Raw genomic sequence first — 23,660 nt, 5'->3', positions numbered from 1 at the left:
AAATGGACAACTATATGATGATGAATGGAAATTGGGCATTTGGTGGTAAATATAATGTAGTACACACAGACTGCTGGCTTATAATGTTGTACACATGAAATCTGAATGTTATAAACCAATGTTACTGCAATTTTAAAAGAAAATTGATAAGCATATTAGAAATATTTTCATTCTATTCTTGTAAGTACTACCTGTGAATTTACCTTCTAGGGTTCAGGTGTTTATCTCTTTGCCCTAGAAAGATGTTTCAGATTAAATACAAAACTATGACTTAAATCAGAATAATCAGCATATGGTCAGATATCCACTCTCACTGAATAATTTTTAATTAATTTGAGGTAAGTTTGGGTTTCTTTGAGGATCAGAAATGTAACGCCTTTGGCCATGAAACAATTACTTCTCAAAAACATCAAGAATCCAGTGGGAGAGTATCTTAGTACCAAATAGCTCAGGCTCTGGGGCATGTATTCCTGTAGGAGAAGTCAGTCTTTCTCACTTACTATTTGGGAAATATATAGCATTTTATATAACTTGTTATATATTAAATGAGGGGAAACAGGTCCTTTCCAGAAGGTTTCAACTGAAACTTAAAGGAGGTGATCGGGGCCGATGAGGTGGTGCTAGAGGTAAGGTGTCTGCCTTGCAACTGCTAGCCAAGGAACGGACTACGGTTCTATCCCCCTGTGTCCATATGGTCTCCCCAAGCCAGGGGCGATTTCTGAGCGCTTAGCCAGGAGTAACCCCTGAGCATCAAATGGGTGTGTCCCCCCCGAAAAAAAGGAGGTGATGGAGGTAAATTCTATTCCAATCCATCAGACCTTTCTCACAACAAATGGTTAGAGAAGACCAACTAATTGCTTCTGTCCTAAAATCTTGAATTCTACCACAGCTATCACAGTTGAGTAATGTTTACATACTCTTTTGCTAATAATAATAGTTAATATAATAATATAATATTGTAGGGAGCCCTTTTAAGAACTGGCAGAAAATACTGGGTTGAAATGCAGGCATAGAATTTTGCTAAAAACAGGCAGATTTGAGAATTGATTGTTAACCATTTAGGACTTAGGCACCAAACAGAGAGCCCTAAAGAGGGTAGCCTCAAGATGTAAATGTAAACATTTAAGATTCCCTTATCTGTATATTCCACCTGCAGGAGATAGGTTCCATTATCAGTACATCCCCGATCTGATGGAGCAGAGTTCATTATCTGCACACTCCATCTCCCCTGCCAATGGATCCTGTTATTCATCCTGTTCAATATATCTACTTCTTATTGACATGTTTACGAGTGGAGCTGTGCTCACAAAATAGTATTAGTGTCGGGCCTTGAGTTTCAATAAACGGAATTGGGTTCAGTCTTGGCTGAAATCCTTTCCCACTTTTGTCTGCCTTGTGTCTGTCTTTGTCTGTCATGTCTGTCTTTGTGTCTTTGTGTTTGCGTCTCCCTCCAAGAAAGAATAACCACATCTTAACTGGTGCCCCTGCAGGAAGAGCACCCACATAATATATTTCTATATTATAATACTAATTTTAGACACACTGGAGTGGTCTACTCATATTCCACCTCTAGTCACCACCACCCCAATCTACATGTGTGCAACCACTCACACATGCACACATTTACTTTTTCTTTGCCAACAGCATACATTTTAGGTTTAATGATATTCTGATCTTTTTTTTCCTGATCTTCTTGCTAGAAGATTAGAACTTGGCTAAGTTAGCCAGGGATCAAATCTACTACCATCAGAAAAGGGAATGTGCTGAAGAAATTCTAAGAATGCATTATCAGTTCAACATGTATCTTCATATAAACATTGAAAAGTCCAGTTATCTTATCACTCAGAGGCTGAGGGTCTGGTGGATGGCCAGAGGTGATGGTGGCAGGAGTCTGAGTTATGGATTTACCCTGAAGCCCTTCTCTGAACTATTAGTTAAATGATGTGAAGGAGTCTGTGATACACGTTTCTTCCAGTCAAATGAGAAATCTTTAGCTATGAAAAAATAATGTATTTTGTGATATTCCACAAAGATTGGTGAGTTCAGTTAGAGAAATAACTACACTAACAATTATCATAACAATGGTAATGAGTAAGAGAAATAGAATGCCTGTCTCGAAGACAGACAGGGGTTGGGGGAGGAGGTAGATGGGGCATTAGTGGTAGGAAGGTTGTACTGGTGAAGGGGGTCATTCTTTTTATGACTGAAACCCAACTAAAAACATGTTTGCGGGGCCGGGCGGTGGCGCTGGAGGTAAGGTGCCTGCCTTGCCTGCGCTAGCCTAGGACGATCCCCCGGCGTCCCATATGGTCCCCCAAGAAGCCAGGAGCAACTTCTGAGCGCATAGCCAGGAGTAACCCCTGAGCATCACAGGGTGTGGCCCCAAAACAAAAAAAAAACAACAAAAAAAACAACAACAAAAAAACATGTTTGCAATCATGGTGCTTAAATAAAGATATTATTTAAAATAAATAAATAAAATATATTCAAAGGAAAATTTTTATAAAAATCACACATATTATTCTTAATTTGCTCCTATTTAGAAATCAATTAAAAAGAAAACATTAGTAAACCTCTCTGATTTGCCACTACTTTTAGTCTATTTTAGATCTGTGAAAAAATAGTTCAAATTTATTTGCAAAACTCACGTGCAAGCTGGAAATGATCTAAAGGGATCGCCAATGAAATAGCTATTTTTGATCTCCTCCCCCTCCTCCTCGCTCCCCTCCCTCCCCGCCTCTCACCTCCAAAAAAAAGAAAAAAAGAAAGAAATAACTATTTTTACCTATAAATTCTACACACAATTACAGAGAATGTGCTATATGATTATATGATTTCTAATTTAGCTACCAAAGTATTTTAGTCCCCCCCCCAATGGTATTCTATCAGGATATCTTAAATCTTTTTTTACTCACAATGCCTTTACACCTGCAAAATGCAAAAGAGGGGAGTGAAGCCAGAAATAGCTCAGATGATGTGGTTGACTTGGAATTAATCTTTGGTTGTTACATATTCAGAAATCTTCTACTGCTGCCAAATCCTCATGATCTTCACATCCAGTGATATGGCCTCACTAAGATGCTGGGATTTAGATAAGAGTGCTGAGTTTGGGGAAGGTGAGATACCATAATAAGGCAATCTATTCTGTTTAGTGCCGCCAATTAGCAACCATAATAGTAAATGTAAACAGAAAGCTTTACTACTTTTTGTAGTTAAGAAACTCAAATACAAGAAATACAAGAACACTTGTTTTTGCATGTGCGTGATACCTCAGTTTTAGACCCGCTATCATTCAAAAACAAAACAAAAGAAGAAAAATAAATTTAAATGTATAATTCTTTTACCAGGATCATGTGATTCAAAACATGTGAGTTTTAATATCAAGTCTAAATAGTGGCTTTCAAATACCAGTTCATTTATTTATAAATGTATTAGTGAAATAGTTGGAAAATGAATTTGAAGTCTTGTGGAGAAATTCATATATGTAGACAGTTATTTTGCATTATAACTGCATAGAGATATGGTAATTTTGCTCTTCCTCTGTTACACTGCTAAAATTTCCTCGAAGTGATGCTTTCTAAAGATAAATCATTCAGTTTTAATGTACATTTTTACATCCTTCTCTTTTTTCATTACAATTGGCTTTTGAGAAAGTACTGTAGAATATATCTAACCTAATGAAGCATGAGTCAGAAATAAAATTTAAAATTAACATTTTATCATCTGCCAGTTTCCCGAAGCTCAGCGATGAGGTCAGTGCTATAGCATTATTAAACTAATTTAATTTTCATAAATTTCCAAAAGATAGTACTTGAACATATTGAATACAGTTCAGCATTACTATTCACAAGTAAATTCCAGAATACTTATCATTGCCACTTCTATTATATTTCCTAACCAAAGGAAACATGTTTTTATTTCTTTCAGTTTCCTTGAAAAATAATTGGCATATATCACTTTATTATTTCAAGGAACATAGCATAATGAGATGAATAACCCAATAGGTTTAGTTATCTGTCATCTCATATCGTATAAGGATTAAAAATCATTTTTTTGGATCAGAATTCTCAGAAATTACTCTTACCCATGCTCTTACAATAAGACAATAGTTCAAATGCAATTCAGCATGCTCTGAATGACACCCGCAGTACTTATGCATCTTATAAGTGGAAATTTGTTTCACCTCTTTAGCACCTTCCTTCAAATCCAGCTTCCCAACTCCTAACAGAAATTTTCAATCTTCAACGGATTCCAGTTGGAAGAGGGTCTCACCCAAAAGTTCTCAGGGACGAACCCTGTGGTCATGTTTTTGATTTTGCAATAAATGATCACTTCAATGCTGTGGTCAAGAGTCCAACGGGATGTCTGGCATCATTCTAAAATGCTTCAAGATCCTCTTACACTGCCACGGTTGATAGGAAGTGGCCTTTGTTGGCTCGAAATTGCTCTCCCTTCCTATTTTCCTTCCCTGGAGCTGACAACCCTACATTTTGATTTAATGTTTCCTGAGGGGTCCCCTGAACCACCTGGACCATAATTATTGAATAGAAAAGCAAGGTGGTTGTTAGAATGTCACTGAGTAAGGATCTTGGGGAAGGTACCTTAGGACTTGGTTTTATTATCAAGCAACCCAAGAGATCATGATGGACCTTCAAATTGGAGACAAACCAAAAATTGCTCAAAAACAATTAGAAATAACTGTTTCCTCAAAACAGCTTGTGTGATCTTGAAAAGGGGGAGGACAATCTCAAGGCAAGACCTCAAGGAAGTCAAGACTTACTCCCTTATTCCTTATTCCAACATCTCAATTGTTCTTTTTCTCCTTTTCATATCTTTTCTTTTTTTTTTTCATTGTTTTTTATGTTTTTTTGCTTGTTTGTTTTTTTGATTATTATTGTTTGTTTTCTTTCATGCTTTCTGGGCCACACCCAGTAGTATTTATTTCTCTTTTCTATTAGCATTCATTTAATCAATAGGATACAATGTTTTTTTCCATAGCTTCAACTAAAGCTTCAACTTTAACAATGCCTTCAAATGGCCTCCATCCTTTTCACCAGGACATTCAGCTGTGATTTCTCACACAATATTTTTTAAGGTCAAAACAGCTTTACCACAGATCCCACTAGGTCTAAATAAATCTATTTTATTTACCAGTTCATTCAACATTACTAAGCCTCTACTTTGCTTTGTGATGAGCAAAGAGACAGATTTTGAAATATATTCTGCCAGGGGCAGGAGATGGGGCCAGGTTGGGGATGGAAACAACTATTTCAAAGACAAAACACAGGAAATAGTGACTTATTCATTTTCCAGCAAAAATACTTCTAAAATGATAGTGTGTCCTTGGTGCACCAAAATATAGACTTACGTCATTATCAGCAATTCAGCTTTGATCATTTGTTTAAATTTTGTCAGATTTCTCTCCAATAAACTATTTCTTTTCTTATAATTATAAAGTATCTTACAGGAAGTTACTTTGAGAATTTGGAGATATTCTCTTATCCATTCATTAAAGCATCCATACATAATTCTTGGGGACCAGGAAAAGGGTTCCAAGGAGTGGAGCACATACTTCGCATACTGGCAACTCCATGTTTGATCCCTGGCACCAAATAACCCTTTACTCCTCAGCACCACCTAGCAAGGTACCAAGGTGCACTGAATTGCCTGCCATAGCATTGAACCATTGGGTCCACATTGTTAGTTCTGTTTCAACAACACAGGTGTATCCTTGACTACCTGGGAAGGTATATATTTCAATCAAAGAACTGAATTATATAATTTCGTTTTTTTAAGTGTGGCATCTCCACGATAAAATATCAGAAATAAACAAATAAATGGTTCCCACCTGAAACAATTATTACTTATGCTTGAAATGTTGAGCTTTCACTTTGTCATTTCTTCTACATTTATAAATATAATTGGATTTTCTGAGTACAAATTTTAAAACTTTAAGTAATTACATGTGTTCAAGTGTTTCATTCTTTAAAAGATAATCAAACTCACAAAGGATAATAAAATTTTAAAATATGTCCATCTCTCTTTTCTTCCCTTCATTTTAATAGCCACTTATTTTTTGGATAAATACCCTTGATCTTCAGGGAATATAGTTTATTTTCTAATACATATTTTATAATCTATAATATTTTATAATACTGTTAATCTAAGAAGTAACTTAGAGACAGCATTTTCTTTCTTTTGTGATAACACTTCTTTTGATCATCAGAAAAAAAAATGGCCTTCTTTGCTCCTGCCTCAAAATCTAATTAAAAATTGATCTCTGAGCCTTCTCAATTATTTTCAACTTCTATTTAATTCTCAACTGTGCCTGCTATGATCTTCTGTTAGACACTTGGTGCATATTTATTAAACTGAAATAATCTTTGTCAACTATACTTTAATAAAGCTGAAGAAGAAGACTCTGGCACTGCTGAATAAAGTTACAGAGAGAAGAGGAACAAGCAACCATTAAAGGAGGTGCATATGCATCTAGAATAAAGTACCACAGTTTCCAGATTAGAACAATAAAAGGAGTGGGAAAGAATGCACAGTTTTTGAGGTCTATTCAGATAAAAATATGGAACATGAAATGTTTACAAAACATATTAGTATACTGGAGTATATGTAGGCATACATTTCATTAGTGGCAGTATATAAAAGAATTGGTCATGGTGATATGTCTGACTGCAAAACGAAACACTTTTTCTCAAGGAATGGTACTGACATCATATCAAGTACCCCAAACCTGCACAGACCAATACAGGAATCCACAATCTGCCCATTTATCTACCTCCATCAAATATTCCAACTTAATATGTAGATTCAGCTTCCAAAACAACACTCAAATCTGTATTTTTATAGCAGCTTTCCTTTGTCCATTCACTTATGCCACCCTATTTCTGGTTGTAACTTCTAGTTTAAACTTCTGATAAGTCCAGTTGTTTCATCATGCTCCTCTTTTACTAATTCCACTTATACAAAGCAAGTCCTTCAAAGAGTTACTCCTTAGCTTAACCCTTCTCAACAGCTTTCTATTATTGTTAATGTTATTTGTCCTTAATAGGTTCTGAGAAGCCAAATCTAACCTAGCAGCAACTTACCAGAATTCTTGGCCAACCTCTTCCTCCACACAGATATGTTCAATGGCTGAAATGCACTGTGGAAACCTAAGCAAAAGTACCCTCTCTCTCTCATTTACATTTTTTGGGGGGAGGAGGAATATATAATGGTTTTTCAGGGTCTATACACAGTAAATTGCTCAGCAGTTGCAACTGACCATGGAATTAGGCAGTGCTAGAATTCATATCTGGCTCCCCATATGCAAAGCATGTGCTTCAGTCATTTTAGCTATGTCTCTGGCCTAGAGTGCTATTTTAAGCATTTCTGCCTCAGGAAAGACTTTTTTTTTAATTTTATTTTATGAAGACAAAGACGCAAAGAAAGAGGACAAGGTGAAGTTACAGTGGGAAGACAATCACTCATAAACAGAATTCTCAAAAGAAATCCCCTTGTTGATACCTTAATTTTGAACTTTCAGCCAAAAATAATTAAGAAAAATAAAACAAAACACATGCACAATTACTTTGTCCCTCAAGTCTCCTCAAGTAGATTATAACATTTCTTAGCAGTACATAAAGCAATCTAAAGCCACAAAATTTATGTAACTCCTTTAACATTGAAGGCATAGTATTGTTGACACAATTGATCATAATACATTATTTCAGGAAGGACAAATTTTTTACAGTTCCATGCACATGCATATTAATTGAAGTTAACCTCGAAGGCAAAGTTATTAAAAAAATAGAAAGATATTTTTGAGCACCTTCAGACTAGGTTATAGTCTTAATCATATACTAATATAGAAACATTCGATAAACTCAAATTGAGGGACTGTCTCTGAATGACTGGCTAGTGTTCTTAAAAGTGTCAAGGTTGGGAAGACCCTACTGCTGCTCTGACATCGATTTACTCAAAAGAGTCTTCCCTTAACACTGAGAAGATTTAAACAACAACAACGACTTGCGTACTGGACAGGGCTTTCTGCATTGCTCATTAATTGTGAGATGAAATTAGACGCTGCTCCGCACCATCCTGACTTCAATGTGGGATGTACAGATTCCAGGACCTTTAATGCAGAGGTGTGAGATCAACAACAGAGACTGTGAAAGATATAACTGTATGGGCACTGCAGACAATGACCGGGATTGGACAAACTGGTTTGCTGGGAGCCTAGAAAGGTCTTCTGTCAGGAAACTTCAGGGGTAGGGTCTCCTTGTACTTAGGCCAAAGTTTTTCCTTTCCATGATCCCCATACTTTGGTGTGCCCATGCTAACGATAATTGCCACACTAACATTGTTTTTACAGTGCTCCTTTGACTCCAAACCTTAAAAAAAGTTGATGGTCACTATCACTAACAGGTATAAATAGCACAAACCTGAGAACAATAATCCATGTTAATTTATAAGAATTGTGTCCTTGTGGTGTCTTATAAATAATGCACTGTATGCAGTACTGAATAGTTGCATCATGCTGATATATTTAACTTTGTGTGTATCCTGTAATTATGTTATAATGTTTTCAGAGAACTTACTGTAAAGAACAAGAATGACCTTTGATGTACTATACTAAGCATTGAATGTGTTTGAGTTTAGAATGGTAATACTTCCTTATTAAAAAAAAAAGAAAGAAAAAAAGAGAAAAAAAGTGTCAAGGTTGTTCAAGAATTAAGAGTATGTTTCAAATTCAGATATACTAAGGAAGATATGGCAACTAAATGTAATGAGAAACTGTGGATGGACTCCTGAGCCAGAAGAAGGATAGAAGGATACTGACAGCATGTGAATAAGATATCTGTGGATTATCAGTGATTTTCAACCAATAGTCACAGAACTTAGTTGTCTATCGAGAAAAAGTTATTGCTGTTGGAAAACAGTTTTCTTTAGATCCAAGGATGGTTGCTCTCTATAGGTATAAAAGGCTTAAAAGACTTGTTTGACAATAGTGCTAGAAAGATGTTAATTTCCTGACTTAGATTACTGTTTGGCGAGAGTGGATAAAGACCTCAAAAACACAACACTACATAAAGTTAAGTTTTACTCCTGGCTCTGTACTCAAGAATCACTCCCAGTAGTATTTGAAAGACCATATGTGTGCCAGAAATTTGACCCAGAATAAAGGTTTTGACTATACAGCAAATGCCTAAATAATTGTAGTATCTCTCCAGCCCTTATAATGTTTTCTAAGTTGAGAATAAGTTTTAAATAAAATATTATAATGTCTAAATAACCTTAAATTCTTTCCTACAGGACTGGAAAGATAATACAGAAGACAAGGTGCTTGCCTTGCATGTGGTTTGATTCCACCATCTCAAATGGTCCCCTGGAGTCCTATCAGCAGAGATTCTAAGTGCAGAGCCATGAGTAAGCCCTGAGTACCACCGGTCTGTGGGCCCAAAACAAAAATTTTCTTCCCTAAGTGAATGAACAAAAAAAAAAAAAAAAAAGGAAAGTGTATGTCACTGTAATTGCAATACTTATTATCTCTTATTTACAGAAACCACTTGCAGAACAGTAAGAAGATAAAGTGTTTTGTAAAAATTGGCATGTGGGATAATAAACAGAAGTAAAATAATGGAAGAAAAACAGCTATGGAGCCTGTGATCAAAAGATTCCAGTGTTTCCAATGTAAGTATTCCCCTGCTTTGCTTTCATGAAATCTTTCTTGATATCTGCTTTTTAGTAGGTTGTGAACAAGTTCTGTTTGTGTGCCCAACTTCCTGTACTTTTTTGATTCATCCATCAAAAATTAGGTGTCATAAGAATATAAAGCATTATAAATGTATATGTATATGTACATGTATATGTATATAGTGTACCACAAGAAAAAAGATGTATTATTTCATGAAAATATTAACAGATATCAAGAGAAATAAGTGCTTTGAAATAGCATAGATCAGAATATAAATTCAACTCATCTCTTAGTTTATCTTCATATGTGGTTCATATGACCATCTGCATCAAAAGCCCCCAGAGGATTATTCACATGAAGGTTCTAGGCAGGCCTCACCCAACTCTACTGAACAATAATCTATGGGGGGTGCAGCGGGTTTTTAAGACTAATTTGAGTAGGTCATTTACATTTCTTTATATATATATAAACTTATCTATATATACTTATATACTTATACTTATATACATACTTATATATACTTATATAAACTTATCTATCTATCAATAAATCACTCTATCAATCTATCAATCTATCTATCTATCTATCTATCTATCTATCTATCTATCTATCTATCTATCTATCTATCTATCTATCTATCTATCTATCTTTATAGAGAGAGAGTTTGGTGGCTGCTGTTTGTTTTACGATCGTACCCAATGGTGCTCAAGATTTACTTCTGACTCTTTGCTCACAGGTCATTTCTGGCTCACTTATGGTGGGGTTTGGGGAACCATAAGGAGGTGTCAGGAATTGAGCCTGTGTTGACCTTAATCAATGCAAGTAATTTACCCTCTGTTCGATCTCTCTAGCTCCCTCCCTCAGCCTATATTTTACTTTCTTGTTTTCATTAACTGGAAAAAACAAAGTTCCACATTTAGTAATAAAACCAAGTAATTTCAATTTATTTAAATTTGCTTTATGAATTTATTTTTGGCTTGCAAGTCTATGTTAAATTCAATGAGCAATTTCTCTACCTCATTGAACAAAAAATTAATATATGACAAGCTTATTTTAAACCTCTTCTTTCAAATCTTTTTCTATCCACTAATGCTCATTTTTTCTTGCTACTAAAGAAAACTTCTCATGTAGAACAGTTTATAAACCAATATTTCAAGTACAAAATGAATGGGAAAAAGAACCAGTGTTGATTGCCCAGAAGACTGAAGCCTTATAATGTCTGCATTACATCTCACTGGTTGATATGTCTGTTTCTAGCTCTAAAAGATAGGGCTCAGCAACAAGATAAATAAAATCACATCCTTGCGTGTGAGTTGAATTTCACCATGATCATCATTTCTGATAACAGTCTTCTTTCTGCCTTTAATTGAAAGGTGCATAGTTAATTATTGGCTCAGTCTGTCGAGTTTGAAATGAAACCCTTTTCAAATAGGGCCCACAGAAAAGTGTCTCTCTGAGCGCAGGAAAAGTTGACACATGCAGGCATTTACTTGGGGCCAGGAAAGGTTTAAAAATAAGTTATCTATAACTGGCCTCTTGTTTCTAAATTAACCCAGAGTCATAAAGTCAAACAACCAAATGAATACTTTCTGATGCCCCCTCCTAACAGTTATCTTATAAGAACCCCTCCTGAACCTTTGATGAAGTTACTTGCTGTGATACCACTGAAATATAAAGTGCAGCAAACATTTTATAAAGAAACCTCCAGGATGCAGATGAAACTGGGCAGTAGAGAACTTGTCTGTGTGACACTTAAGATGGGCACCCCCAGCCCCCCAACACCATAAACAATCCAACACCGTATTCATCCAAACTCAAGATCACAGTTGCGGCTTCAAAACCAAAAAATGATACAAATAAAATAAGCAAAGAAACAAGAAGTTATGAGGATTAATGTAGTGTTAAAAAATCACAAGAATAGAGAGATAATTCAAGGGGCTGGAGCACAAACTTTGCATGCATTTGCTAAAATTTAAACCCCTCTAAGGCATGGTTCTTTGAGCATCTCCAGAGGCAACCCCCAGGTAGTCTCTGAGAATTACCAGGCACAACCACCCCCCAAATAAAATGTGTATATGTAGAAATAAAAGGTGGTTATATTCCATCCTAAAGAAGCTCTGGAGAAACTACATTTTTGAAATTTGTTGTTGCTACAGCAGCCTTCCTACTTATAATTAAAACCTGACATCTTATATAATTGAACGTAATTATTTCAGCAAGCCAAAGGGAAAAAATTGACAAGTTAAAATGGACTCTGCCATGACTTTACAAAATATTCTGAATAAAAATAGTCATGCAGCAGAAATATTTCTCAGGGTATTAATAAGGATTTACCATATGATCCAGTAATTCCACCCCATAGTATCTACCCAAAAATGATTATCCTAATCATTTGAGAAGATATTAGCATGTTGTTACCCATCATAATGCTAATTGCAATTTTCAAGATAAGAGCTCAATGACAGATACATGGATAAATGAATAAAAAGAAAATGTCGTCCGTATACACAAGGAAATATGACTTAAAGCCCAAGAGAAGTGAAATCATGCTTTTTGTGGTGCCAATGTGGCTATCACTGGAGGGGTCATGCTAAATCAAATTAAGTCAGAGGAGAAATATAAATATGGAATGATCTCACTTATGTGTGAAATACAGAGCAGCCAAGCAGATATTAATAAAGAAAAACAGACCTCAGAGTTTGAGGTACACGACAACATTCTGTATACATGTTAAATGCTAAATTGGAGTGATAGTTATTACAGTGGACATGATTAGAGTCCTAAACCTCCATAAAGATGACTCCTATTTTTCTTGCTCCAATCAGTTCCTCGCACCTGGCAGGAATGTAGGGGACCCTTTCAATGAGTTCCTTGGAAGTCTCAAAGAACTCAAACCAAGTTATGATCTAAAAAAAATGTCACTCTGTCACCAGTCCAAAAATAGCTCCAAAAGCATGAAGGTTGGAGAGCCAGGAAATGTGAGCTGGTAAGACACCAATGGCACCAGCTCTTCAGACAGTTGAATCTCCTGAGGAGAGTAGAAACTCTAGCAATGTTTCTTAACAAAAGGTAATAAGGTGAAAATAATGAGGAAAAAAAGACCTTTAAAAGGCTAAAGTCCTTTTCCCAGGACAACACTTCAGCAATGGAGTCTTATCTACATAGAATGATCTAAACTGAGACAGATGATGAAAAACCCTGCAAAACCAGCTTTTCAAATGCAACAAAAGCACATGTTACATACCAAGTAGATATATACAATCCTTTTTTTTTTTTTTTTACTTTATGGGTGCCCTTTCTTTTCCATATTTTCTTTTTCTGTTGTTGTTCTAATTTTTTTGTTTTGTTTTTGTTTTGTTTTTTTTTGGGGGGGCACATCAGTTGATGCTCAGGGGTTACTCCTGCTAAGCGTTCAGAAATTGCCCCTGACTTGGGGGGACCATATGGGACGCCGGGGGGATCGAACCGCAGTCCTTCCTTGGCTAGCGCTTGCAAGGCAGACACCTTACCTCTAGCGCCACCTCACCGACCCCATCTTTTCCATATTTTCTAATAAATCCACTTTACTTCACTAAACATCTCCTCCTAAAATTCTTATTTATTTTGGAAGGCAACCAGGAATCCTGGGCAGAAGTCAGGACCTGTCGCTGTTGCTTGAAACCACAGCAACTAGAAAACTCAGGTGCTAGGGGACCAGTTCTTTTATCATATAGACCAAATAGAACCTCAAATATAGATTGATCACTGGTTTTGGAGGTCTAGTGGGGTGCTAGTGTCCATACTATTAGCATAAGTAAACCTGACACACCTTTACAAAACCCTAACCTTTGGCCCCCTAACCAGTTAGGCACTTACATGGAAGATCAAGGTGATCAAACAAAAGGACTATAGCACCATCTTCTTCTAGGTTAACACCTTCCAGGATTCTTATGCATCTCACCAACATCAGTACTAGCCAGGAGTTAACCCCAGACAATGTGACTCCAATGCTATTTTTTTCTAACTTAGATTTATCCTTGTCTCTGACACTTAACAGCCTGCACAATTTATCCTAGAGACTCTTTATACTTCAAAGTTTTCACAAGCAAAATGGTATTTATTGCAGATTATTTTATAAATTAATAATGATAATATATAACCCCAAATATAGCACTTAACTTGGTTTCAATTACTTCCAGCACTTTCATTTATACCTATTTATTCATTTGATGTCCTCATCTCCCAGTTGAAAGATGAGGAATCAGAGGCTCAGAAAACTCAGTAACTTGTCAAAGAAAACACAACTAAGAAATATGGGTGGGGCAGGAGCAGTGGTGCAGGCGGTAGGGTGTTTGCCTTGCATGCACTAACCTAGGACGGACTGCAGTTTGATCCCCCAGCATCTCATATGGTCCCCCAAGCCAGGTGCAATTTCTGAGCACATAGCCAGGAGAAACCCCTGAGTGATGCAGGCGTGGCCCAAAACCCAAAACAAACAAACAAAAAAAAGAAATATGGCTAAAAGGGATCATGTTCTCAACAACTTCATGCCTTTTGTTAAGATGTAGTATAATATCTGTCATTCTCATGGAACATGTATTTAGGAACTCATTTTAATTGTTTTCAAACATTTGCAAAACCTGAGAGTACACTTGGTCACATCAGGAAAAAATGCTGGGTTTGTCTAACTGAATTGTCTCTCATAATTGTGCAATGAGTGTTTGAAAATAACCCTCCAAAGAGTAAGAGCTGAACGAAAAATTAAAAACTATTTGTCTGGAGAGATAATATAGGGGTTAAAGCTCTCACTTTATACGTGGCCAAATCCAATTTTATATTGTCACTGTTTATGGTATACATCACTAGAAATGACCCCTGCTGAAGCATAAAGCAAGAAGTAATTCCTCAACACCACTGGGCATATCCCTATCCCCAAATTAAAAACCAGCAAACTTTTCTATGCAGGATGTCTGAAAATGTTTATAATGTTTCCCATATTTTGTCTTTCACTAAAGCCTAATTCTGTTTTGTTTTGCTTTGTTTTGGGGCCACACCCGGTGACGCTTAGGGGATACTCCTGGCTCTGTGGTTAGAAATCGCTCCTGGCTCGGGGGACCATATGGGACGCTATTGGATGGAACCCAAGTCTGTCCTAGGTCAGCCTTGTGCAAGGCAAACGCCCTGTGCTGTGCTATTGCTCTGTTCTCTAAAGCCTAATTGAAAGAATGGTGAACTTTTATTCCTTCTGTTTTGTTCTTGTTTAGGGACATACCCAGCAATGCTCAGGATTTACTTCTAGCTCTGTACTCAAGGGTCATTCCTTTTTTCTTTGTTTGTTTTTTGGGTCACACCTGGCAGTGCTCAGGGGTTACTCCTGGCTCTGTGCTCAGAAATAGCTCCTGGCAGGCTTGGGGGACCATCTGAGATGCCCGGATTCGAACCACCGTCCTTCAGCATGCAAGGCAAACGTCCTATCTCCATGCTATCTCTCAGGCCCCAAATGGGGTCATTCTTGATGCTGCTCCATGAACCATCTGAGTGTGCCAGGATCCGAGTGCAAGGCAAACACCTTGCCTGACATGTTATACTATTTCTCTGTATACTATCCTATTTCTCAGGTTGAATTCTTAATCATCAATCTTAGTTTATATTTTCAGATATTATAATGGAGCATGCCTCAGAGCCTCCAAAGGAATTTGCTTTTTCTGGCACCTACCAGCCTGCATAGCACACTTTCTGAAAATATGCTTCCTTGTTTGTTTCTGTCTTATAATAAATAAATGAATAAATAAATAAAAGCATCTTGATACTGTGCAAACAAGATGGTTAATTTGAGGAAAGGCACAACCGCCAGCTTCTGAACAAAGTTTGTGGCTAATGAAACTCTCTCTACCTGTCACTTTGATGAATTAGTCCCTCAAGCAGCAGTAGAGCAGAAACTTCAGAACCTTTGCAGTTACATCATGACATTTGTATTGCAAATTTATGATCCCTCCTCCATCTAATACAAAATTCCTGATGTTTGATTGACTCCAGTGTTTCCTCTTTTATCTCAGAGTCACTAGAATCTTCTGTAAGATAGTAGTTCGCTGACACTACTCTGTCATCTCCACTCCCTCCTTCTACTATTGCATACCCCACAAATTGCTGAAGTACTCCAAAAAATATAATTTCTTTAGTTATTCACTTTTGAAAGAGCCTGTCTTGAACTGATACCCACATCCAATTAAAATCTCACCCTTTGGCTTTCATGGCCTAAATAAGACATGGAGCAGCCATGCTCTTAACTCTTTTTTTGTTTTGTTTTGTTTTTTTGGGGCACACCCGTTTGTTGCTCAGGGGTTACTTCTGGCTAAGTGCTCAGAAATTGGGACGGAGGTGGTGGTGGTGGATTGAACTACTTATTAGATAAACACTTGATAAGAATGAAGGTGTTTTATACTTAAAAGAACAGCCACAGGGCTTGTGTTACTTAGAACAGTGATAGGAAGTTTTTAATTTAGCTCTTTATTTTGACCCTTTATTTTGGCTCTTTATTTTCCACATAATACAAGTGAAAAAATTTAAATGTCTTAAGATTTCATTCTATTTTTATGCTGAATCAAAAAATAGTAATCAGAGAAGGATACAAAGGAAGACAGATTATCAAGGGAACATTTGCATTTAGAAAATGTACTATAATAGTCAGGTAAATAAGGGGGAGGAGGAATAATATATAATAGGGGCTATATACAATAGGGGCATACATTGCTTGTTTTGGTTCTAAATTTCTTTTTTGGGGTTTTTTTTTTTTTTTTTGGTTTTTGGGCCACCCCTGGCGGTGCTCAGGGGTTACTCCTGGCTGTCTGCTCAGAAATAGCTCCTGGCAGGCACGGGGGACCATATGGGACACCGGGATTCGAACCAACCACCTTAGGTCCTGAATCGGCTGCTTGCAAGGCAAACGCCGCTGTGCTATCTCTCCGAGCCCATTGGTTCTAAATTTCTAATAGAAAAATCTAACTTGGGATAAAAGCTCAGGTCAAAACCAGGTCATGGAGATTGCATAGCTTGTCATTTTTACTCCAAAACATACCAATAATCTAATATGACATTGTTCCTTTTTGCACAGGCACAATAAAATAAGAAAATCTTATGTATAGAAATAAGTTCTTATCTACTAAGGATAAAAATTTTATAATAGAGGGGCACCTTCCACCCTGAACATATGTCATGGGGATTCGACTTAGACCTCATGTGATCTAATTCGACCGTCTAACCCCAAACCCCAGATCCCAACCTTTGAACTGGCACAGTTCCCTGCAGCAGCAACAGGAAGTAAACTCCCTCTGGGGAGTCCCTTATAGGGCTCTGGTACCAACTTGCCCAGGACAGGTTCATAGGACATCCTGTTGATGAGGAAAGGGCAACAACTTGATCTAAGGGCAGGTGCCCTACCTCATCACCTAATGGTGAGATGAAATCAGAAGAGACTCCACCCTTTGATCTGTGCAAAAACCAAGATCACTAAATACAGAAAACTGACTACAACAACCGTGACTGAGCAGAGCATCTGGAACCATAAAGAAAGACTATTCTAGACTTTGTCCTAGGATCTGTGCTAAAACCAAGATCTCTAATTATAGAGGACTGACTTTGACAACTGAGCAGAACATTTCCTGGCACCATAAAGAAAGACCTTGGGTTTCTACAGTGAACATGTCCGAAGCCTGTAGTTGGTCTCATGACAGTATGCTTCAAAGGTGGAGACATCCTGTATCTCTTAAGCGAAGGGAATTTCCTTTCTAATTTCCCCAATACTTACTTTTCCTATGCAAAGACACACACACACACACACACACACACACGCCCCCAAAATACATTGCCACACCAGTCCCCTTTTTTAGATTTTTTATTTATTTATTTATTTATTTATTTATTTATTTATTTATTTATTTATTTATCCTTCTTTTAAATTTATATTTATAGCTTCTAATCAGGGGCTCCTGCCTGCTTTTTTCTTCTTCTTTTTTTTTTAAACAAATCCATAGAACATGAATTGTCATGTTCTGCCTCATATTTCTATACCATCCTACAAATTGAGAAAAAATACAGTGGATGGTACCAGGGGCAAAGCAAAACAGTCTCATGAGCATTGAGTGGAAATTTAAAAATAATCAGATCTAAATACCCAACCCAAAGTCAATGACAATAGCATCAAGAGACCCAAGATACAACAAGCTATACACAAAAGGGACACGTTACACTAGCAGTCCAGGGGGCTAAGAGTGGAGGTATGAGATGCATGCTGGGAATAGTGGTGGAGGGGGAGGTCAACACTAGTGGTTGAATTGCCCTAATTCACTGTCACTATGTACCTTAATTATAACTGTAAAAGACTTGTAATTTACATTGATCTTAATAAAAATTATTTTAAAAAAAGAATCAGATAAATTGCAGAAGGGTTTCCAATTCTTCATTTTGAAATTAGACCATAAATCACAGAGTAAATATCTAGAGATTAGAAATGAAAGTCAGAACTTGAAAACTAAATTCTAACTCTTTAATAGTCAGGAACATATGATATATGTGTCCAAGAGTATCTTGAAATGTTAGCTAGAGCGCATCCAAACCTATGAATAGGAATTATTAATACTTAGTATCAAGGAGCTGCTTTTAAAAAAGAGCCAGTGTTTGTATGAACTATCAGTCTCTGAGATATCCTTCATATATGAACAAATATAACATACATTTAATCTAAAATTTATAAAGAAAATCAAGTGACAAGTGCTTTTGAAGACTTACCAACTTGCCAAATGTTAAATTGGCTTTTCCACTTAGATTGAAGAAATGCAAGATTGTGCCAACAATTCATGGGGTTGGCTTACAAATGCAAAAATTTCTGACAAAAGCCTTATCTACATGGAACCAGGATTCAGATTATTCCTGAGTTGAACGAACATTGATGTTAATTTAGGATTTCTGGATGTTGAATGACTCCAAGGGGACCAAGCACATGTTCAGAGAGTAGCAACAGCCCCTTGCCAACAGGTCCAAACAAATGCCACGTCTTTTATTCTAGGTGTGTTCTGATGGGAGGGCTGTTGAGTCAGTTGAAGAAGTTGGTTTTAGCAGAATATATCAACTGGGCTTCAATTTCATGAAATATTTGGTGAATCATTTAAAATTATGACCAAAAATAATCAATCCAAGAAGAGGTAATACAGTTAGGTTAGGAAGATAGAGACATTGTTATTCATTTAATGAATATGTATTGAGAAGCTATGATTCACCAGACCCAAGGGACAGAAAGCTGACTCTAAAAATGACTCATTTATCATAGTTTCAACTGAAGTAACATAAAATTTTAACAGGGTCAAGAAAACATGCTAGCATTAGAGAATCAGCAATCCAATGAATGTAAAAATGTTTCTAATTGATACAGCATCTCCTCAGATGGAACCCAGATTTCTGTAGACAATAACATCTACATGTTTCAGCTCATATTTTTTCTGATTCTCATAGTCTAAGCAAGAATTGCTCGGCCTTTCCTTGTAAAGTGCAACTTTAATCCCTGGACTACAGCTGAAAGTCAGTTTGGGAAGAGTCCCTGAAGGAGGAATAAAAACAAGCTGTATTTAATTCACTGTGTTGAAAGTAAAAGAGAAGTAAGTTGTAGTTTATGATCCTGTACTTTTGTCAGTCCTTCTCAGGATCCAGCCTCAAAGAAAATACTCTGTAGAGGACAAAGTCTAAAAGCCAGATTTAGGGACTTCACACTGCTCAGCACATCATACTTGAGAACAGTGGGCATGAATCTTGCTCTGCAAGATTTATCTCAAAAGAGATAAAGGAGGCTAGTCTCTGCCTGGTCATTTATGTATTTTCAATGTTTGTTTTTTTTTTTTTTTGTGTGTGTGTGTGTGTGTGTGTGTGTGTGTGTGTGTGTGAGTGATGCTGCTTATGCTCTTTACAGAAGAGTATAACAAAAGCAATTTCTTAAAAATCCCTCAGAACCAGCTAATAACTCACAGCTTAAGTAAGTTCAACTGTAGATGCCCAAACAGCAAACTTCTTGCTGTATTTTCCTTTAACCAGAAAACCATCAGTTAGCTCATTTTCCAGGTGAATTTTCATACCATTTCACATCTTTGAATAAGGAGCTGTAATGAAGAAACTTATAAGCAAAAGGAGCCTGCCTTCCTCAAATATATTATGTTAAAAATAAGCATAGTTCTTTACAATAGAGTCATGAAGCATCAAAAACAAAGCCTGTTATGTTATGCTTGTAGGGTAGATTTTTATAGAGGTTTGATTGAATCACAAAACAAAAAAATAAACAAGATCTTGACTTCATCTCTATAAAACAACCAAAGAAACCACCCCCTCAAAAACAAACAAATAAACAACAAATTAAAAACTCAGGTATTTGATGTGGAAAAACAAATCTGTTAGAGTGATGATGATAGCGATTTATCATGAGATCATAAATTGTCATCTTAGTGATATTCATCAGAATGCCAGAAACACTTTAGAAACTGGGACTTCGTTTTATTCTCAGTGAGTAGAAGGGTGTCTGGAAATCGTTGTACTTACTGGCTTAGGAAGGTGTCTGTTTTACCCATCACCAAAGGCTGGTTGCCAGTAAGTCAATACGCCACCCAAACATTTCAGATTTCCCAATCTCTCCCACTTGTTCAGATCAGTTTAAATAGTGTGTGTGTGTGTGTGTGTGTGTGTGTGTGTGTGTGTGTGTGTGTGTTTAGTAATAATCAAGCCCCAGCAATTAGACTCTTTACCCTCAGCAGTAGCAGAGTTGTTGGAAAATTAAATTTCCATGACATTCCACTTTGGGGGGGTGGTGGTGGTGGTGTACTTCATCCAAAGCTTTCAGGAAAGGCTTAAATTATTCAAGGGAAGGAAATTGTGGCTCATAAAACTCATAAAAACCAACATCATCTTAGAAGGGCACGCCAAAAGTCCCAGTGCCATCCAAGATCTGTCCTCCTCAACACACACACACACACACACACACACACACACACACACACACACACACACACACACACCCCTTTATACCTCCCTTCCCCACATCAGCACCCCAAATGACAGTAGGCAGCCCTCTGGATGCCCACCTACCTGCAAGGCTGCATCCCACCCAGTCCTGAGCCAGGAGCCCATACTTGCACGTGTGTGTGTGTGTGTGTGTGTGTGTGTGTGTGTGTGTGTGTGTGTGTGTGTGTGTGTCTAACAAGTCAGAGAGCCAGAGTCCCGCCCCGACTCCAGCAACCTCTCTGCTTCCTGCCTTCCTTTCCAAGTCAAGGTGAAACCCAGCCCAGAAGGGTTTGGGGTTGGAGGACTGGGTTAGGGGGCCCCAATAAGCTTCCTGGGGCAAACACCACTGGAAGGAAGCAAGGTTCAGTGAGCCTGGGGACCCTTCTGGGGTGCATTAGAGCCTCGGGGCGTGCGCGCACAGCCATGGCCGCGCGGAATCGTACCCACGCGCGCCCCAGCCGGCACCCAGTTGCACGCGCACGACTCACCAGCAAGGCCAGAGGTTCGAAACCCGCCCGGGTCGGCCACTGCAGTTTGCTGTCGGGCTCCTACATCCACTTACTCCGCTGCAGCCCGGGGTGCGGTGGCTCTTTTGCAAGAAGACGCTGCTACTGAGGGCCCAGGTGGCCCCCCACGACACCCTGGGTGTGCCCGGGCCCGGAATCCTTCCCCCCAAGTTTCCTCTGCTGGACTCTGCTGGTTGCACACACTCGGTGCAATTGAGTACGTTGCAATTCCTCCTCCTCCTCCACCTTTTCCTCCTCCACTCGCTCCTCCTTTGGCTATGGGGCCCGATCACCCCACAGCCTGCAGCACCCGGCTGGTGGCTGGAAAAAGAAATTGTCACTGCGATGATGGTCCCTGCCTCCCCTGCCCAGGCCCCGGGTGCCGCCTCCGCCTCTGCCTCCGCCCCCTCGACCGTGGCCGTGGCTTCCCGCATTCTGTCTGCTGCAAAGCTCTCAGCTCAGCTCGCAGGTGGAAGGAAGGAAGCAGGCCCGGATGTCTGCGGAGAGGAAAGTGGAGAGATTTATTTGGGGTGTTCTTTTTCTCTCCACCATGTGAAACCCCCATGGGACCCTTAGCTCTATGATCATCTTTCTCTGAAATGGACCAGAGAAGGTGCCTGTTAAAATGGCAAGTGACCACAAGGCAATGATGCAGCAGGATTGGGTGGTTGAAGAGGTCAACACTGGTGGTGGGAAATGGCCCTGATGCACTGTCGTTGTGTGACTTAAATATAACTTTGAAAGACTTGTCATTCAAATATATATATATATATATATATGTGTGTGTATATACGTGTATGTATGTATATATATGTATATATATGTATATATATATATATATATATATATATATATATATATATATATATATATATATATATATAGGGCTACACCTTATTTTACCTAAAACAAAGTTTATCCCTGGGTTTCTTTGTATTTGTTTGTTTACAACTTGGTTTCACTCAAAACAAAAGATTGTCTTACTTGTAAACCTGGGTGGATTTACTGTCCCACCCAGGGGTATCTCTGTACTAAAAAAAAAAAATGATAGTTCTGGCAGGCAGCAGAGCTCCTTACTAGGTAGCAGACTGCCAGACTACACGTGTTTCACCTGGATTGTTTCTTGTGTGACCCTGGTTCAGACTTATATATATATAGAGAGAGAGATTTTAAACAAAGAATAGGTTTTTGGGGAAAATCTAACTTAGAACTGGTACTGGAAACTGCTCTGAGTGCCTACTCCCACCCGTCTTTTTTTTTTTTTTTTTTTTTTTCTGTTTATTGGGCATTGTAAATTCTTACTATATTGTCTGTGTTTTGTTAGACTGACTATGGACAGTTTTTTGTCTTTTTTTCAGTCTGATCTTGGCACTGGGCCAGACTCTAACCAGAAATCTCATTTCTTCATTGCTGAAGTTTCTCCTAAATGAACTCTTACTTCTTTCCCTTCTGAATCATAAGGAACTACTTTGTCAACCTAGAAAGCAGTAGGTTTCAATTCTGGTCTCAATCCAAAAGTTACGACTGCTTCCTGAGCAGAGTTTTCGAGTCTCTCCTGCTGACAGAAAGGAGCATTTTCCCTGAGCTTGGCGGGGTTTAGCAGAGATAAAGGGTTGCCTAGTCCTAGTGGGACACTGGCCTTTACACTGGGAGAACAACTTTGCAGCCCTGGCTCAAATCACAGTCTATTTAGTTTCGGGAATTTGGCTGGAAGGGGTGACATCTCCTGTCCTGATTTTTAGTTTCCATTTTGCCATCGTTTTCTTGTAATTTATTTCAAGGGCTTCCATGTATTTAGTCTGAAATGTTGGATGTGGAATGAGGGTGTTTTTCCTGACATTTCAGGGCACTTATTATGGCTACTCTCAGAAATGCTCAGTGACATGGTCAAGTGGTATGTTAGCCAGGGGGGAGAGCAGAGACAAGATGTTGGGCAGTGCCCTTAGAAGATTGTACTCAGGGGGCCGGAGCTATAGCACAGCGATAGGATGTTTGCCTTCCGCATGGCTGATTCAGGATGACGGCGGTTCTCCCCCAACCAGGAGCAATTTCTGAGCACAGAGCCAGGAGTAACACCTGAGGGTCACAGGGTATGGTCCAAAAAGAAAAAAAAAAAAGAGAGAGAGAGAGATTGTATTGAGGACCTTTCATGCATTATGCATGTGCTCTGCCATGTGAGACATATCCTGACCCACTTCTCTGGTTTCTTTTCTTTAATTTGTTTTAAATTTATTTTTTGTATTTTTGGAAGGGACCAACGCCAGCAGCACATGGAGATTATTCCCTGAGCCTGGTGGTACAGTGTCAGGGAATTTACAGTGCTTCTTTGAGAATAGTACAGCTTGCTTCTTTGGTTGGTTAAATTTTTTTTTGAGTGGCTCTCACTGGTGCTCAGGGGGCTATGGGGCTTTTAGAGATGGGGCTGGTGTCCAGGTGAGCCATTATTTCAGCCC

At 38.2% G+C, this 23,660-nt stretch overlaps 2 protein-coding genes across 2 annotated transcripts in view; one reads left to right on the top strand and one right to left on the bottom strand.

The window, feature by feature from the left end:
* STAMBPL1 (STAM binding protein like 1) overlaps positions 1-21,369 on the bottom strand; it is a 59,416-nt gene extending 38,047 nt beyond the window's left edge. Inside the window, 1 exon segment of the mRNA XM_049764634.1 lies at positions 21,190-21,369. The gene's annotated coding sequence lies outside the window, so the exon portion shown is untranslated.
* ANKRD22 (ankyrin repeat domain 22) overlaps positions 1-23,660 on the top strand; it is a 105,904-nt gene that overhangs the window by 3,576 nt on the left and 78,668 nt on the right. The window contains exon 2 of the mRNA XM_049764568.1: positions 21,100-21,737. Coding sequence (XP_049620525.1) covers positions 21,100-21,737 — 638 coding nt within the window. The remainder of the gene's footprint in view (positions 1-21,099; positions 21,738-23,660) is intronic.

The sequence above is a fragment of the Suncus etruscus genome, chromosome 17, assembly GCF_024139225.1.
Source record: "Suncus etruscus isolate mSunEtr1 chromosome 17, mSunEtr1.pri.cur, whole genome shotgun sequence".
NCBI classification, from domain to species: Eukaryota; Metazoa; Chordata; class Mammalia; order Eulipotyphla; family Soricidae; genus Suncus; species Suncus etruscus.
The sequence above is the reverse complement of the archived record's forward strand: the minus strand, read 5'-3'. Positions and strand labels throughout refer to the sequence as shown.